The 17,811-nt window shown below is 37.7% G+C and overlaps 1 protein-coding gene across 1 annotated transcript in view; it reads left to right on the top strand.

Annotated features, from left to right (window-relative positions):
• Nucleotides 1-3,284: 3,284 nt before the first annotated feature.
• ROBO2 (roundabout guidance receptor 2) overlaps nucleotides 3,285-17,811 on the top strand; it is a gene marked incomplete at both ends in the record, with an annotated part of 380,266 nt that continues 365,739 nt past the window's right edge. Inside the window, one exon of the mRNA XM_083362547.1 lies at nucleotides 3,285-3,339. Within this exon, the coding sequence (XP_083218673.1) occupies nucleotides 3,285-3,339 (55 nt within the window). The remainder of the gene's footprint in view (nucleotides 3,340-17,811) is intronic.

Below are 17,811 nucleotides of genomic sequence, written 5' to 3'. Positions count from 1 at the left end.
CATTTTCCTCACATTTCATATTTTGAAAATTAAAATGTTATTTAAAATTATATTTAATATTTTGTTTAGGTAAGAAAGCGAATGATATATATAAAACATTTTCATTTCTAAATGAAATGAAAATATGCACGTGTTCATTTTTGCTGTGCTAGTATATTGAAACGAACTAATTAATTAAATATATATATAGTCTAATTTTAAAAAAATAACTCACTTTGTAAATTTGCTACATATTGGAAAAAAACGAATAAGGCTTGAGTAAAAATGAACAATCCAATCTTACTGTTAAAAAGCTATCCTAATATGTTCACTATACCTTATTTTCCCATAACTAAAGAATTATGAATTTCTGTATAATGTGTGCAAATGTACCCTGCAATGCATAATAGAAACACGAGAATTTTTGTAAACAATTCTTATTTTATCTATCTCATGTAAAATCAGCCTAAGACTGAATTCACTACCCAAACATTAACAGTCTTCTGTAAACCTTAAAACCAGTCTGGAACCTGGCTCTATTAGTTGTTAATTGGTTTCTAGTTCACTTTCAAAGTATATTTCAAGCAGAAGTTGATTTTGCATGATAATTTTCAAAAGCTCCGGGCCATATGTCAATTATGAATTATAACTCTGTAATATCTGGAACAATAACCCTGGCTTTTAGAATCTATTGAGAAATGTTGAGGTACTGTTATTGTCATACTCACAAATGGCTACAGTAGTCAGTGTGACAAATAATTCAATATCCATTCACCAGACAACCAAAAAACACTATGCTATGGCTACCCACTATTTATTAAGAATGCGTGCAGTGTCTGATGATGCCAGATATATTTGAGATGAGAACTTTGTTTTAGCCTATTTTACTATTTATGGGATTTATATTTTGCCTTTATTTTAGGAGTTCTAAATGGTGTATTCAGTACTTCGTTCTCCCATTTTCCCCACAATAACCATCTTGCAAAGTAGCTTTGGCTAAGATACAGGCCCAAAATAATCCAGTATTAGAATTTTTTTAAAAAAGACCTTGATGGAAATATGTAGGAACTATTACCTAGGCAAAAAGAGTCCAAACATTCCTCAAGTGCAGAATGAGATGATATCTGGAAACAGCTCAGGCAGATACCTCCCTGATTCACTGAAGTATAAGGACAGTACAGAGTTGCAAGATCATTTTTTTTTCAATCCCAATAGAAGTAATTTTAACCTTTCATGATCTGGTCTGCCTAACAGTACTGACACCCAGATTGAACTTCTGTGCCTGAAGACTTGAACCTTGGCCTCTCTGGTGGCAGTCAAGCACCTCAAATTGTATACCACGCTGGCCCACTTGTCAATATATATTTGCCAATTGTCTTTCAAACCTGCAATATGCTACCTACCATTTAAAAAATTGAAGTAACAAAATTGGTAGGACAATTTGCCAAAATTGGCAAATATCAAAGTATGTTCAAGTACAATGTCACATCCAGCACTGGGACCCTATCATTACCTATCATTGCCTATACAATTTGAAGGTGTAATTGAATTTTTTGCTAGTCATTAACAACTGAGTACCATTTTGAAAGCGGCATTTTATTTACTTTATTCGGGGGTTTTTATAGTTCCTTTGGGAAAAATAAGGTTTTGAAAAATGGTTAAAATTGATGAAATGAATACAAGTAAACATATTTATAATTTAAACGTTAGGATTATTTTAGCAAATAATTGAAAGCTTTGGAAGAAGGGCCCCTCTGCAAAAGGCCTTTAATCTTCCTCTTAAATTGCCGATTTAAAATTAACCAGTGTGAATTAACTAACTAGAGAGCCCTGGCCCCAAATTTCTCTGCCTTAACCTCATGAAACTGTGAGGGGGAAGCCTTCAAAAGAGTACCTTTTTTCCCCCCTTCTTCTTCTTCTTCTTCTTCCAAAGGACTCTCTGCGAGAGAAAAGAGACAAGTAAAAAAAAATATGAATAATTAGACAAGCAACTTGCACGAAATCACTCAGTGAGAAAATTACCTGCCCATTAAACGAGAAGCAGCACAAGCAATCATGGTTAAAGCTACCTATAGCCACCGGTAAAGAGGGAAAGGGTTGGGGGGTGGAGGAAAAAAAAAAGAGGCTCCAGCCTTCGCCTTCATCTCTCTCAGATATCTCACTTGTCTTTTTCTCTCCCTCCCATCTTGGTCCCAGAGCGAACCCGCGAGTGGGTGTGGTGTGTCGCGGTCGTTTAGTGCAAAGCCCAGCCCAGCCCAACCCTTCCCTTCCCTCTCTGATTAGAAGGGGGAACTGCTGTTTTTTTTTTCCCCTTTTCTTTTTCCCTCGCTCTCGGGTCTGCTGAGCGACCTGAGGAGAGGAGGAAGACGAGCTGAAGCTGTGGAAAAGCCGCCCGGGCAAGCTGCAACCGGAGTGTGCTGCTCACAGACGCCAAGCCACCCCGCTGCGCCTGGCGCTTGCCGCCTCGCCTCGGTTCCTTCCCGGCGGGGAACCTTCTCCCCTCGCCAAAAGGCAGCGGCTCCTCATCGGCAGCAAGAGCAACAACCACCGCCGCCGCCGCCAATACTCTTTCGCCTCTTCCAGCCCGGCGACTCGTTGGGAGTTCTTCAAGCAGTTTTGCTGCCTCTGGGAAGGTGGGCGTCGCAGGGTTTTGTTTTTTTTTTTACGGCGGCGAGTTCTAGGGGGAGATGTCGTCCAGCCCTCCCTCCTCTTCTGGAAGTTAAAAAAAAAACAAGGAAAGCCAAGGCTGCAGCTTGAAACGATTTCGAAGGGGGAAAAATGAGAAGCAGCAGACCTAAGCTAAGCCCGGGATTTTCGACCTCCTTCCCCGCCTTTTCTTCGGAGGGCCAGGAACTTTGAGGGAGGGAGGGAGGGAGGGGAGGGGAAGGGGGGGGGGAAAGACTGTCTTAAGAAAAGAAATCTTTTTTTTTTCCTTCCTTTTTTTCCCTCTTTTCCCAAAGTCTCCCTTTTGCTCAAGAAATCCTTGCCTTCTGGCTGCAACCGAGACTCTCTGTAAGCCACACACGCTTGAACAATTTTATTTGCCTCGGCTGGATTGGTGGGAATTTCGGAAAGGAAGCCAAGGGGCAGTGGAGATTGCCTCCCCTCGCGTTTTTTTTCCCTCCCCCACGCGGCTGATCTTCACGGGGGGGTGTGGAACTGTCCCATTCAAGCCTTTGAGCGTATCTATAGCTCCCAGGGGGCTGGTGCTGGAGGGGGGGGGGAAACCAAGTTTTCCACTTTGGGGACGGCTACTTTTTTCCTCGGGTTCTTCCTGGAATTGGATTGCCTTTGAATATGCTAAAATGGGGCTGCTGACGGCTGTCCTGCTTTTCGGAGTGGTCCATTTTCAAGTTGACGGTAAGTTTCCCTGTCATTTCTCTGGATTCCTTTCCAGCCTGATTTGCAGGAGACCACAGGAAAAAGAAAAGAAGACGGTGGGATTTTAGGCTGCAAATCCCGTGTGTGGCGTTGGATAGTCTTTTGTAAGAACGTCGGAAGGAAATAATAGATAAGGATGTACTTCTAATGCCAAAACCAAAAAAAAAAAAATGCATATGTGTGTTAATGGGCGTGCTTCCGGAAATCATTCAAACTTAATGAATGTTAGGTAGGAAAAGTGTGGAGAAGGAGCAACCTGGCTAACCCCCGTTTGTAGGTGTCATCGATAGAAATTGATCGTTGCTATTTCTGTCTCGTGGTGAACTTTCAGAATGGAAAGATGACTGATTAGAGTATTGTGCTTTCAGCTCTAGAGGAGGACTTAATAAATTGGGAAGGATGAGATTGTGAGTTTGCTGCCTGTAAGCCCATGCATGCATGGAAATTCAGAAACCATGTGGAATGTGCTGAAAGGTATGAAATAAATACGTCTTAAGCTGAGTAGAAAGTATATAAACTTGGAGGGAAGGATAAAAGTGATCATATATATATATATATAAATCCTTGAACTGCAGAAGAATATGATAACCAGCTTCCTCCACAGAAAGTAGCTCAGCTTTCAGTCTTCAAAAGACAATGGGGATTTTTGAACAGGTGCTGTAGGTGTCTCCTCTGCTGTAAAGCTAGTGTTCATTGCATGGGGTTTTGTCCTTTGTTCAACTTGCCTCGCATCCTTAAAGTAAACCTAAAATATTCTGATTACTAAATCTATAAGATGTTATGTGGGAATTTAAACAGATTGTATTTACAGTGTTGGAAAGGAGAGAACTGAGTGAAAAGATTGTCTTAAATCGTAACTATATACATATAGATGAGAAGTGGGTGTCGTGGAATAAAATTTTGACAAAAATGGGGATTGGAATGGATTCACACAGACACATACCCACACCCAGTCCCACTGTAGCCTGCAAATTTTAGAATTTATGCATATATCTCACGTGATAAGCATTAATACTAAGTATTTATTTGAATAGTCCTGGTAAGAAGGCATGTACTACTGCCAGGTTTAATGCTGCTGCCCTATTTGGCACTAGGCTTTTTTAAATATAGAATTGAGTTAATTTTTGTTTTAATTCACAAATCTGAGATGTTTAGCATTAGGGACAGATTGTGGCAACAAACTTGGTTCTAGCAGGAAACTGGTGCTAAAAATTTAAGATATATATATATATATCAACAATAAGGTTCTCTTGTAAACAAAGGATTATATTATATTACCTACAATTATAGTGTGCAGTTATGGACAGTATAAAGTACCTATGCCTCTTTCCCACCACACCCCATCAACACAGATGGCAGCAAAAAAACTCTTCTAAGAGTGAAGGCTATGCAACTATATATTATGGTTATATAATTGTATACATTTTCCAAAGAAGTATTCCACTTTACATAAGGCACACACTGGAAATATACATAAAATGTGAAAGTATCAAGCCACAAATAAATGTACTTATTAGTCAGTGCTTAAAATTGTAGGTAGCTAGGAAGAATACAATTAAAGTGCTCAGTGGAAGTGACAGAATGAATCACAGGAGCCTGGTGTTACAGAATGTAATTAATGTACCAGGCTGTTTAGAGATATAGGAAACAAATGCAATTAACTAGCTTGCTGGAAGGACATCAGCAGAGCATAATTTATTCAAGTTTTCTTCCATGGAGATCATAACTTGAAGCTCTTTATTTTTTTTTAAACAGAAGAGACTAGCATACTCATTGGTCCATGTGGAGAGAAATAATACAGAGTACAAAAATAAATGCATGTATTTTGAGAAACAGTGATGTTAAGCTCTGTGAATATACATTTTGACTTTGTTCAGGGTTACAGGTAAAATTAATTTGGTTTTGTTGAGTTAGAAATGTAGACATGGCATTAAAAAGGGTGGCTCAATCTATGGTATAATTAATAAGTATTTTATATTTGGCATACGGTAAGCTTATTTGTGCAACATCCTAGATCAAAAGGAAATTATTTGCTTTTCTTGCAAGCATGTGTATTAGAGAGAGTGTCAGTAGTATACCAAGTTGAAATCCTGAACAAGTGACTTGGGTATTAATACAATATTACTGATTATGGTGTAGATGTAGAGACCTACAAATCTTCCCAAGAACCTGATAAAAAAATCTGCTGGGGAAAAAAAATCATGTGAACTCTTTTTGTTCTAGCAGGTCATTTTAAAAAAATATACATTTTGGTGTTTCTGCTATCAGCCAAGCAGTTTTCATCTCTCTCCCTGGAAATAAACTCATACACATATAGAAAAAGAGAAATGAAACTGTATGCCCAAGGGAATGGAAAGTACACAGGTAGCACATAAATGGTAAAGAGGTATAGATTATAATCAGTACTGTTCTTTCTGCCTTGCCTCCTTCCTTTCCCTTCCAAGGGCGTATCTCTTCCTTTTCTATGTCCCAGAATTCACCTGACTCTTCTGATTTCTTCTTCATCTTTCCGTTACCAACATTTACTCCTTCAAGCCCTGATAGATGACTCTGCTTAGACAAATCTTAGCCACCAGGGGTCTTTTCTCCAACTAATTTGGAGGCCTTCTGTTGCTCATTTGAATGAGCAACTATGCACAGCAAAGTTCCCAAAGAAATGGCAAGCAGGCAAGGAGCAGTTTACAGGCTGGAATAAAAAGAAACAAAGAAGGGTAAGTTGGTGGAGAAATGATCTTCATGGAATAATGTAGAATGTTGTGGGCATCATTGTAATCCTCTGGGAGACTCAGTGTTCCAGAGCCATATATCAATCTACTTTTGTGACTGAGTACCTGAAATCATTCTAATCTACCTCAAAGAGCTTTTTGATGATTTTATTTAGATAGGTGGATGAAAATGCCAAATTTAGTCTAAAATCTGACTGACTGTGACCAACCATAATACTTTTAACACCTTCAAACAATATCTGCCTATCCCAGGTCCTTGGGAAATAGTGAATAATCGGATAAAAATGCCAAATCAAGTTTCAATGTTTGACTGACTGTGGAATCAATCATAATATTAATAACAACAATAATAGTATAAAACAATGGGGGGCAATAATCAAAGCCAAAAACATTGGTATCTCTCACTGTCTCTGTTCCATACCCAAACATACATATTCTCTCACTTAGAAGATAAACTATTAGTTTTCTGTATCACAGTTGAGATAACAACACGTTAATATAGTTTGGTATAACTTTTGGATACAAAAGTAATAGCTAAAAGTGTTTTAATATACAGTTTTTACTTTCTCTCTGTGAACATTTAAGAATAGTAGCTTTGAAATAATTTTATAGTGCACTTGGTCACACAAATTCAAATGATAAACTTTCTGCTTCTGAACAGTCGTGAGTTCTTAGAAGTTAAATTACTACAAAACTGAGCAAAATATATGATCTTTTTTCAGCAGGGTTTTGGTGGTATAGCTCAGACTGTTTGCATTCTATTTGTGGATAACTGGAACTGCAACCATCCAATTTTCTACACTGCTATGAGTATAATGGTAAAAATTGAAAAGAGCATGTGCCATGCCATACAGTTAATGTCATGTTTGAAACATTATTATTTTTCTTCATGTGTACACTGAAGAAAAGCATATTTTATGCTCTAAACATAAGTATATTTAGTTTTGTAAAATATAACTTTTTATTTGAATCTAAAATGATGCTGTCCCATGTACAAGGTGGTATTTGTGCTTGTGCATTATGATAGATCAATGCAGTATATTTGAAAGAGGAACAAAACGAATATGTAAAGTGTTTTAACTTTTTTGAAAGATTTATGAAACAAAATTTGTAAGCAATTTAAATATTTAGAAATTTTACAAGACCGCTCCATATTTAAATATGGATCCACAAAATATGGTTTTCTCCAATTTAAATTTATTTGGATTACTTTTTTCTTTAACAAAAAAATCTGCTTCCTGTTTACAAATTAATTCTTTTTCCTATACCTGTATCAACATCTTGGTACTATGTTGCTTGAGTTCTGAAATCTCATCTGTATGTACAGTGATGCCTAGCAGTTTGTGAACAGTTTTATATTTTCAATATTTATACACAGATTTGTATTCACATCTGTGTGGCAGAGTTATGTGAACTTTTGTTTTCAGTAACTAACTGGTGTGCTGTCTCCCTTGGGCAGCAACTAAACATTTCCAATAACTGTCGATTCACCCCTGTATGTTGGATCAGGTCTTTCCACAACATTTCTAAATGTCACAACTTTGACTTGGCCATTCCAAATATTAACTTTCTTCTGCTTTAAACATTTCCTGTGTTTTAGGTCGTTACATGACCTACTTACTGTTTTAACTTCAGTTCATAGAAAGTAAACCTGACATTTTCCTGTAGAATTCCTTGGTACAATTCAGAATTTGTACTTCAGCATAATAGCATCCTGTTTTCATTCAGATACAGTAAAGGACGGTCAAATCTCCTATTGCCACCACCATGATTTATATAAGGGATAAGGTTCTTACCTTGTAATGCAGTATTTGTTTTTACCAAGCATAGCACTTTTCATTTGAGCCCAAATGGTCTATTTTGGTCTTATCTGTCCACAGAACAATTCTTCCAAATACTTTGGGCTTATCCATGTGATTGATCTTCTCCATCTACAGACAGGCAGCAATGTTCCTTTTGGAGAGTAGGGGCTTTCTCCTTGCATCTTGCCATGCACACCATTGCTTTTCAATGTTCCCTTGATAGTAATCTGATAAAAACTGAAAATCGCCAATGCAAGAGAAGCCTTTAGTTCCTTAACGAATTATCCTGGGATGCCTTGAGACTTCCCAGAGTATTATGTGCCTTGCTCTTGAAATACTTTTCTAACCTTTTCCAACCTGTGTCTGATTTTGGGAGGTCCTGTGAAATATCCTTTTTTTCTTTTTAGCCATGACACACTTCCATATTCTTGTGTTGTGAAAATCAAACTTTGATAATGAATACCCAGAATTTTGATCTTTGAATAAGGCAGGACCTCCCAGACTCGCATTTGATTATCTTCCCATTGACTGGAAAACCCAGCTATAATTTCCCCTTCAAATTAACTGGTAATCCTAGTAGTTCACATACGTTTGCTAAACACAAATATGTAGCTTTGGATAACCTGCAATTAGTGCAGGTTCGCATCCCACCAGGCTCAAGGTTGACTCAGCCTTCCATCCTTCCGAGGTAGGTAAAATGAGGACCCAGATTGTTGGGGGCAATTAGCTGACTTTGTAATAATACCACTTGGGTGGGGCGAAAGCCCTAATAAGCAGGCATATACAGTCAGGTCCAGAAATATTGGGACATCGACACAATTCTAATATCTTTGGCTCTATACACCACCACAATGGATTTGGAATGAAACAAACACAATGTGCTTTAACTGCAGACTGTCAGCTTTAATTTGAGGGTATTTACATCCAACCTGGGTGAACGGTGTAGGAATTACAACAGTTTGCATCTGTGCCTCCCACTTGGTAAGGGACCAATAGTAATGGGACAATTGGCTTCTCAGCTGTTCCATGGCCAGGTGTGTGATATTCCGTCATTACCCCAATTACAATGTGCAGATAAAAGGCCCAGAGTTCATTTCAAGTGTGCTATTTGCATTTGGAATCTGTTGCTGTCAACTCTCAAGATGAGATCCAAAGAGCAGTCACTATCAGTGAAGCAAGCCATCATTAGGCTGAAGAAATAAAACAAACGCATCAGAGAGATAGCAAGAACATTAGGCATGGCCAAAACAACTGTTTGGAACACTCTCAAAAAGAAGGAACGCACCAGTGAGCTCAGCAACACCAAAAGACCCGGGAGACCACGGAAAACAACTGTGGTGGATGACCGAAGAATTCTTGCCCTGGTGAAGAAAACACCCTTCACAACAGTTGGCCAATCAAGAACACTCTCCAGGAGGTAGGTGTATGTGTGTCAAAGTCAACAATCAAGAGAAGACTTCACCAGAGTGAATACAGAGGGTTCACCACAAGATGTAAACCATTGGTGAGCCTCAAAAACAGGAAGGCCAGATTAGAGTTTGCCAAACAACATCTAAAAAAGCCTTCACAGTTCTGGAACAACATCCTATGGACAGATGAGACCAAGATCAACTTGTACCAGAGTGATGGGAAGAGAAGAGTATGGAGAAGGAAAGGAACTGCTCATGATCCTAAGCATACCACCTCATCAGTGAAGCATGGTGGTGGTAGTGTCATGGCGTGGGCATGTATGGCTGCCAATGGAACTGGTTCTCTTGTATTTATTGATGATGTGACTGCTGACAAAAGCAGCAGGATGAAGTCTGACGTGTTTCGGGCAATATTATCTGCTCACATTCAGCCAAATGCTGCAGAACTCATTGGACGGCGCTTCACAGTGCAGATGGACAATGACCCAAAGCATACTACAAAAGCAACCAAAGAGTTTATGAAGGGACAGAAGTGGAATGTTATGCAATGGCCAAGTCAATCACCTGACCTGAATCCCATTGAGCATGCATTTCACTTGCTGAAGACAAAACTGAAGGGAAAATGCCCCAAGAACAAGCAGGAACTGAAGATAGTTGCAGTAGAGGCCTGGCAGAGCATCACCAGGGATGAAACCCAGCGTCTGGTGATGTCTATGCGTTCCAGACTTCAGGCTGTGATTGTCTGCAAAGGATTTGCAACCAAGTATTAAAAAGGGAAAATTTGATTTATGATTATTATTCTGTCCCATTACTATTGGTCCCTTACCAAGTGGGAGGCACATATGCCAACTGTTGTAATTCCTACACCGTTCACCTGAGTTGGATGTAAATACCCTCAAATCAAAGCTTACAGTCTGCAGTTAAAGCACATTGTGTTTGTTTCATTCCAAATCCATTGTGGTGGTGTATAGAGCCAAAGATGTTAGAATTGTGTCGATGTCCCAATATTTCTGGACCTGACTGTACATAGAATTAAGGCTTTTGCTAAGCACATTGATTTGTGCTTAGATTGTAAGCCGCCCTGAGTCTTCGGAGAAGGGCGGGATATAAATAGGATTAAAAAAAAATCCTCAATAAATGAATGAACAAATATAATGTTTCTGACTCATTTGAAGAATGGGTTCTTGTGTGGACAACATCATTTAATATAATCTTTATGCAGAAATATTGAAAACAAGGATTGGCAAATTTTTAAATATCACTGTATTTTTTGTTATTGAAAGTACTGTTCTAAAGCTTGTATAATTAGATTAGGACTAAATAATTAATTTGAGGATGTGACATATTTAACCTTTTAACATTTAAAACATTATGTATTTTCTGTACACATCCCTCCCCTTGTTTTTACTTTCACATGTTGACTGCTATGATGGTAGAAGAGGTATTTAAAATAAAACAAAAATATTATTAACTGGCCTCATTAAATCATTATCTATCTATGCTCTAACTCAATTTGGGAGTAGTCTATTCTGGTTCACTTCCAGTTCTTAATTTAAAAAGCAAGACTCTGACTAAGGTTTCTTCCTGTTTCATTAAAAAAGTAAATAACTAGAGCTGTGCATATATTTCCTTGATTTTTTTAAAAACTGCAAATAGTTGAATCCTACCTTCAGAGTGCAATCTTTGCTTAATGCACTCTGTAAGAATGCAGCTAGCTCCCTATTTTGAAGGTTTCTAAAAATATTTCTTTCTTTTAAGCTGCCATTCTATGAACATGGGCCCAGGCTTGAATTTGATTGTTCCTTCTATCATACAGTTATATGGATTTTGCATTTCCAAATGCCCCCCAAAAAGATGGGGGAAAGGGAGAACTAGAATACCAAACTGTTATAGTGATTCTCTTAAGATTATTCATTTTGGTGACAGCAATTTTAGTATCTCCCAAATTGAAACACAGACTTTTTTCCTTTAGCTGAATTAATGTGCTAACAATGTATCCTTGAGCTGGCAGAAAACAGCACCAGCATAAAATTAGTTGTGCTCATTGCCAATCCCTGTTCTGTCTCTATTTAATTTGTCAGATGATGGCACATCCAGATTTGTGTTCGTGCAAATTGTCTCCTGCCATCAGGAGGAACATCAAGCTTCATTCATACTCTACTGGCATGAATAGGATGGGTGTGACGTAAAACTACAGACTCCTGGCTCAGGAATTCTGGGAGTTGAAGTCCATGAGTCATAAAAGAGCCAAGATTGCCTACCCCTGCCATAGACCAATATCATCTACAAGTTATTTACAGTTGTACTGATACAGTCTACTGGCTGAAAGACTGAAACTAATTTTGCAAGAATTTATTCTTTTTTAAATACTCCTTTATTTATTCAAGTAGATACACTGTTGATTCTGCATCTGAATTCTTACTACCTGAAACCGAGATTGAAGTCAAGCAAACGACTTAAGATTCTGTAATGAATGGTAAATTTTGTGAGATTCAAATCATCCTAGTGGTCTCCGAATTATTACTTGGCACTATGCGAGTTGTGTAGAATTGCTAAAATTTATAAGTTCTTGTAGTCATTTCAGACCTCAATAGCAGGGGTGTCAAATTCAGTTTCATTGAGGGCCACATCAGCATTGCGGTTGCCCTCAAGGGGCCGGGTGGGTATGGCCTGGGTGGGCATGGCCAGAGTGTGTATGGCCTACTGGGTGGGCGTGGCCAGCTCTACATCGTTCACATCAAGGGTGCCTATGGGGGCCTGGGCAGGAATGGGACAGATCTGAGGGTCTCTGGCAGGAGGAGGGTCTCTGGGCCAGGGCCAAGGCATTGGGGGCCGTTCCCTCACTGTTTCCAGGATGGCTTCGCGGGCCACATGAAACCACTTCGCGGGCCGGATCTGGCCCCCGGGCCTTGTGTTTGACATGTCTGCTCAATAGAATGTTCTGCACTTAAAAATGGTAGCAGTGCTGAAAATCTTGCTTCATGGCCAGCAACTTTTGTTAAAGATGTAATTGTGTAAATCTTAGAAGGAGCTAAAGGAATTATTACAGGAGAATTTTCGCTTCAACTCTGCGAGTGGATTATAAAAATTCAAAAAGGGAGGGCAGGACTGAGAAGTGCTAAAGCCTTGGAATGCCATTTAAATAAACCACTTTTTGGGTAAGGCAAGTAAAGAGTATGATTACTACATTGAAATTAGGAACAAATCTACTGTAAAAATTGTCAGAGTCCAGAAAATATCCTCTGTCTTTTAAAGTGTAGAGGATATCCACAACAGATTGATTTGAGGTGAAGTAGAATTATCTGAATTCCTTTTGAAATTCCTTCTGATGCAGTATCTGAAATAGCCAACATGGGCATATTTTTTCTCATTTACAGTTGAGGTTACAATCTGTAAATCATTAAATACTGTATAGTTTATAAATTATATAAGGACTGAATAAATGACATCAATCTGAAGGGTATTGTTGCATATTTAAATTTCCTATGATGGGAATCAAAGGGAGTTAAATATTCATGACCTCTTTGTGTGCAAATAAACCTTTTCCCCGCAACTCAAAGCCCAACTTGGTAAAAAGTCTATAGCTGTCTAAGAATCCAGAAAAGAGGGAAAGATGATAGTGCTCTTTAATGGTTACATCGCTGAGGAACTGGTAATTATGAACTATATGTTGGAGAATAAGTAGGATAAATGATGGGAAGGAGGAAGCAGGCAAATAAAGCCTTTTTCTAAGTGCTTATTTATGAATTCCTTCACAGAAGTTCCATATTTGACATAGTACTGTGATGTTTGGGAGTCAATGCTTATAAAATTGATTGATTGTGCAGTTCAGCACTAATGGAGGAAGTGTTTGTGCTTATCCATTTCCGCATATCAACATGCTTGGCAGGCAAGGTAGGAAGTTGTACTTACTGAGGAGTTGATGAATAGCTATGAGGCCTGCATTCTGAAGTAATCGTTTCTTAGATCCAACAAATATGTGATTTGGAAATCTGTAACCAATTCATTCCACAAAGAATCAGAAAATGTGATATGAAAGCTGAATAAATAATAATTGCTAATTGTGAGTGGTAGAGGATTAGTATGCTTTGTGATAGATGCTGATCATAAAAGCTAACCATACCTAGTCCGTAGTTAGTTAAGCGGATAGATTCAGAACTATTAAGTCAGATTTTTGGACAATGTCCTTTTCTCACAATGTAGCACTGTTGGAGCTTCAGACGGAGTTCTAGTAGAGCACTCACAATTGAAATGGCTAGGTTCTTAATAATACAAAGAATTTTTTACATCAGTGCAACTTTTCCTGAGTAGTTAATAGAACTCTGCTAGTTGTGTCAGTTATTTGGGTTGAATTTCAAACACACTATCTTTGCTGGAAGGTGGAACTCAATTAGAGCAGTGGCTACTTTCCATCTTAGATTTACTCCACTATAACGCCATATGGAGTTATTCTATTACTGCCAGTACTGCCCAAATATTATTGCAGAGATAGTTTCTGGATTGCTTGGAATGATGAGTTTTTCTAGCATTTCATCTGCTATTCGCTCCTTAAATTAAGCTGCTTTCATTCCTTCCTTTATCTTGAACTAACCTCTGAAAGTTGAAAAATAATATTGTATTGTCAGTCCTTCCAGGTAAAGCCAGACAGGAAAAATGATTTGCCATTTATATTATATAAAACAACATTTTTTTAACCCTTAAAACAAAATGTAATTAAAGATAGCCGTAAAGAACTAGAACATTGGATAGGATATTTGAATCTGGTTTTAACTTGCTTATAATTTAAAATTATTAATTGCTACATCTTTGAAGCAGTGACAAACATGTTAGCACTTGTATGTTTCATCAGGTGCTTCAAAACAAAGGACTCTCAAAGGAATAAGTATTATGGTTCAAAGTGATTCAGTTACTTCAGTGTTGGATTTTTTCCCCCTCTGTGGTAGTATTGCTAATAAAGACAGCTTGCTTGTTGCTTTTGTAGGTATTTGTAGGTTAAATTTATTTTTGATAACTGGAAAATAATCTAGAATAAGAATGGAATATTGTATGTCTGCTAAAAAGTCATTTTGTTGCTGTAACTAAAGGTTGACTAAAAGTTTTGGCTGTTTATTTTTATTTTATTTTTTTTTAAAATCAATCATTGTCTGGAATCAAATGCAGGAGAACATGATCTGCCTTTGTATGATCGTAAATTCTTCTGTTCCCTTTTTAGTAAATGACATGTCTTTTTTCCATGTGATATTGGTTGCTAAGAGAAGTGCAGTGGTCTGGCTTCATAATCAGTAGTAAAATCAAAGAGCATATTGGGGTGAAAAGGGAAACAGCACAGTATGAGTCATGAATCACAAGTTGTCTACACTATGTCTATTTTGTTCTAACTTTTTCTTTCCAAAACTTTTGTTTTACTGAAGTGCTCCTTTTCATCATCTTCTCCAAGCCATTCAACAGAAAAAGAGTAAAACTAAGCTGTTGTTAGTCCACTCAGAGAAACAACAACAAAAGTGTTGAGAGTTATTCATTGGCTACATTAGTGACAATGTGCAATATAAAGAATAGCTTCAGTCAAGTGCCTTTAAAACAGAATGATTAATACATTGCTTTTACCAAGGAGAAACAAATAGTAGAAAGGTCTGAGTTTGCCAATGTTCTGTTTTGATTCAGGCCCCAAATAACAATTGTGAATTTAAATTGATTGTTAAAGAAAATAATATTCTTTGAATGGTTTCCTTTTTTTTAGTTGGCAAAGCTTTTTATTCAAAGTTTATAAAATAAAAATATTCACAAAAATGATGAAATTGGTTAGGCTTTTTTAGTAATATCAAACAAAATGGGGAAAAAGTTTGTGTAGTGTGTTTAATATTCCATCATAGTGAAGTACAATTTTTTATCATATGCTTCCTTGTTTTTTATACTGCGGCCACAACAGTTGTGTAATGTTAAATCATTCTATTTATTTCTAGGATGAACCTTTGTATTATTATTGTTTGTGGCATCAAATATCTTTGGAGAAAAAAAGCCACATGATTTAGACTAGTGTATTGTAAGCCCCTTTTCCCCCTACACCTACAGTAATGTGCTAGGGCCCAAAGCCAGTATGAATTAAAGAAATAATCAAGCATAAAATTGTTAACTTTGGAGAAATGAGATCCTGCTTTGATTCAAACAACAACCATTGAGCTAAATAGCTGTTAAAAAAAGTGCAAAACTCTCTCACTCCTTTATAATTGAGATATCTACCCATCTACCTTGTGTGACTGCTTTATTATGCAACATCTTAATTAAACAGAGTAAGGTCCGATGTAAGAATGAGTAAAACAACTTCCTCCGGAGTTATTCCTTTCTTATTTGACATGTGTTATTAATATATAGAAGCAGGGAGGCCAGAAGGGAAGACCTTCAACTGATGTTGCTTTTTAGCAGTTTGACAGTATATCATTTCACTACTGGCAACTTTCCTGTTTTTTAATGGATTGATTAACAATTTTCAAATGAGAGACTGATGGCCAGAGAGAATGCTGTTTGGAGGGGTAGCTTGAGACAGAGCAAATGAAAGCTATCTAGCTTACAGAAAAACTATCTGCTTCTTGGGTGGAATCTTTACTTCTGGTCAGACTGTCTTGTTGAGGAGTTGGGATATCTTCTCAGAAAAGTGGCATAATTATTCCTCGTAGCTTGGAAAAGTCATTCCTAAATGGTATGTATCAATGTTTTTCTTTTCTTTTTTATTCCATTTTTAAATCTTTTAAGAATTAATAGTCAATTCTCAATGCTGTGATGGCTGTTGGATTTGAAAGCTATCATTAAATCTACCCTCGCTTGCACAAGTCTCTGCATTTCTCCTAAGATTCTAGGGTTTGCTCATAGATCGTTGGTATACCCTGTGATTTTTATATAGCATTCTATGTAACATAAGCCTGTACGAGATGTTGAACTGTCAATGAAGACCCTGTGTAATTTGAAGAATGTACTGATGCAAAAGAAAAATGATTGGGTTACTCTTGCAGATTATCTAATTCTAGAAGTGACTGTATCTGCATCATTATCCATGACCTGGGTGAAAATGGTAAGGAAAATCAGGTGAGAACTAAGATCCAGGTGAAATAATAGCATGAGTGGTCACTATCTGGCCATAGTTCAAGTTTAAATGAAAATACTAGATGGGAAAGGTTGTGTGAGGTTAGGACATAATTGATTTTACTGGATCCTTGGATCCCACCAGTAGGTAAGCTCACCATTAAGGTCACCATCTGCTGTTGCATTAGTAAACAATGCCTAAGTCCTTTGGCAATACATAATAGATATCAGCCTGCTGTGTGATACCCTGATCCTTAGAGTGGTGCAATTGACCTCTAGGATGGCTCCTGTGGGGAAAAATATGGTTATTAAAATAAGAGAGCCTTACTGTTATTGCCAAGTCTGGTATCAAAATTATCTGTTAGTATATGACCCAGGTTCCCAAGTGGGTTGAGAAAGATATTTTTCCAGTAATATGAACTGGTATTTGCTAAAGAAAGCAACCTATAAAGGAAAAAAGACATTTATAATTCATTGTTGCATTTGGATAAATTCAGTCTAGAAACTAATGCCATGTGTTCTCTTGTAACAAGATAAATACATATTTATGAATTAAGTCCCAAAAGTAGGAATCATCTTATCTGACCTTTCAACTAGCAATGTTCTAACACGGGTGTCAAACAGCTGGCCCGTGGGCCAGATGCATCATTCGGAAGCCACGCCCTCCCATTGCCGGCAATGGCAAAACCGTCCTAATATGTTGCACGATGTCATGTGATGTCGCAAGTTTGACATGTCTGTTCTAACATATCAGGAGAGTTTCTCTTTGTCCATTAGTCAGTGAGTCCAAAGATTGATTGCAAAATTGGGGCTCCAGTTCTGTTGAAGAAGATTCTACTTGGTAGGAGTTGAATATCTTGTCAAATGGGCAGTATAATGCACTTTTTGTGGACTTTGGGGCTGGTGAGATGTCCTTGTTGGTGATATGACATAAAATTTAAGGGCTTTTAAGAACTGTTGGTGAACAGAAAAAAATGGTAAGTCCCAGTTTGTTAATGTATCCAGTGATAATCCAAGGCAATGGAAGTGAATTAATTGGAAGATTTCAGGTGGTGAATATTTACCATAAACTCCTCAGAAAAATCAGATTGAAAGCTGTTACTGGTGTCGTTTTTTTATGGAGTTGGATGTCATGGCTAGAGAGAATGCATCACCTTAGAAAGAAAATGAAAATAGCCATGGGGTTATCAAGAGCTAAAGCTGCAATGCAGCAGTGGATATTTGACATAGTTTGTATGTATTTGAGGAGTCTTTGCTTTCTAAAGACTAGACACAATTGTCACAGGCAGGTGGAACACCAGATTGGATGTTTGTGAGAAAAGTTGTGAGGAAATGTATGAATGCCTGACAGATATAGGGTTTAAGAAGCATTTCTGCCTGATTGTAGCTGCTTTTCCAAAATGCAGACAACAACCTCAATTTCACTGTCTCACAATGTCA

Source organism: Vipera ursinii, assembly GCF_947247035.1.
Source record: "Vipera ursinii genome assembly, chromosome: 4".
Lineage (NCBI taxonomy): Eukaryota > Metazoa > Chordata > Lepidosauria > Squamata > Viperidae > Vipera > Vipera ursinii.
The sequence above is the reverse complement of the archived record's forward strand: the minus strand, read 5'-3'. Positions and strand labels throughout refer to the sequence as shown.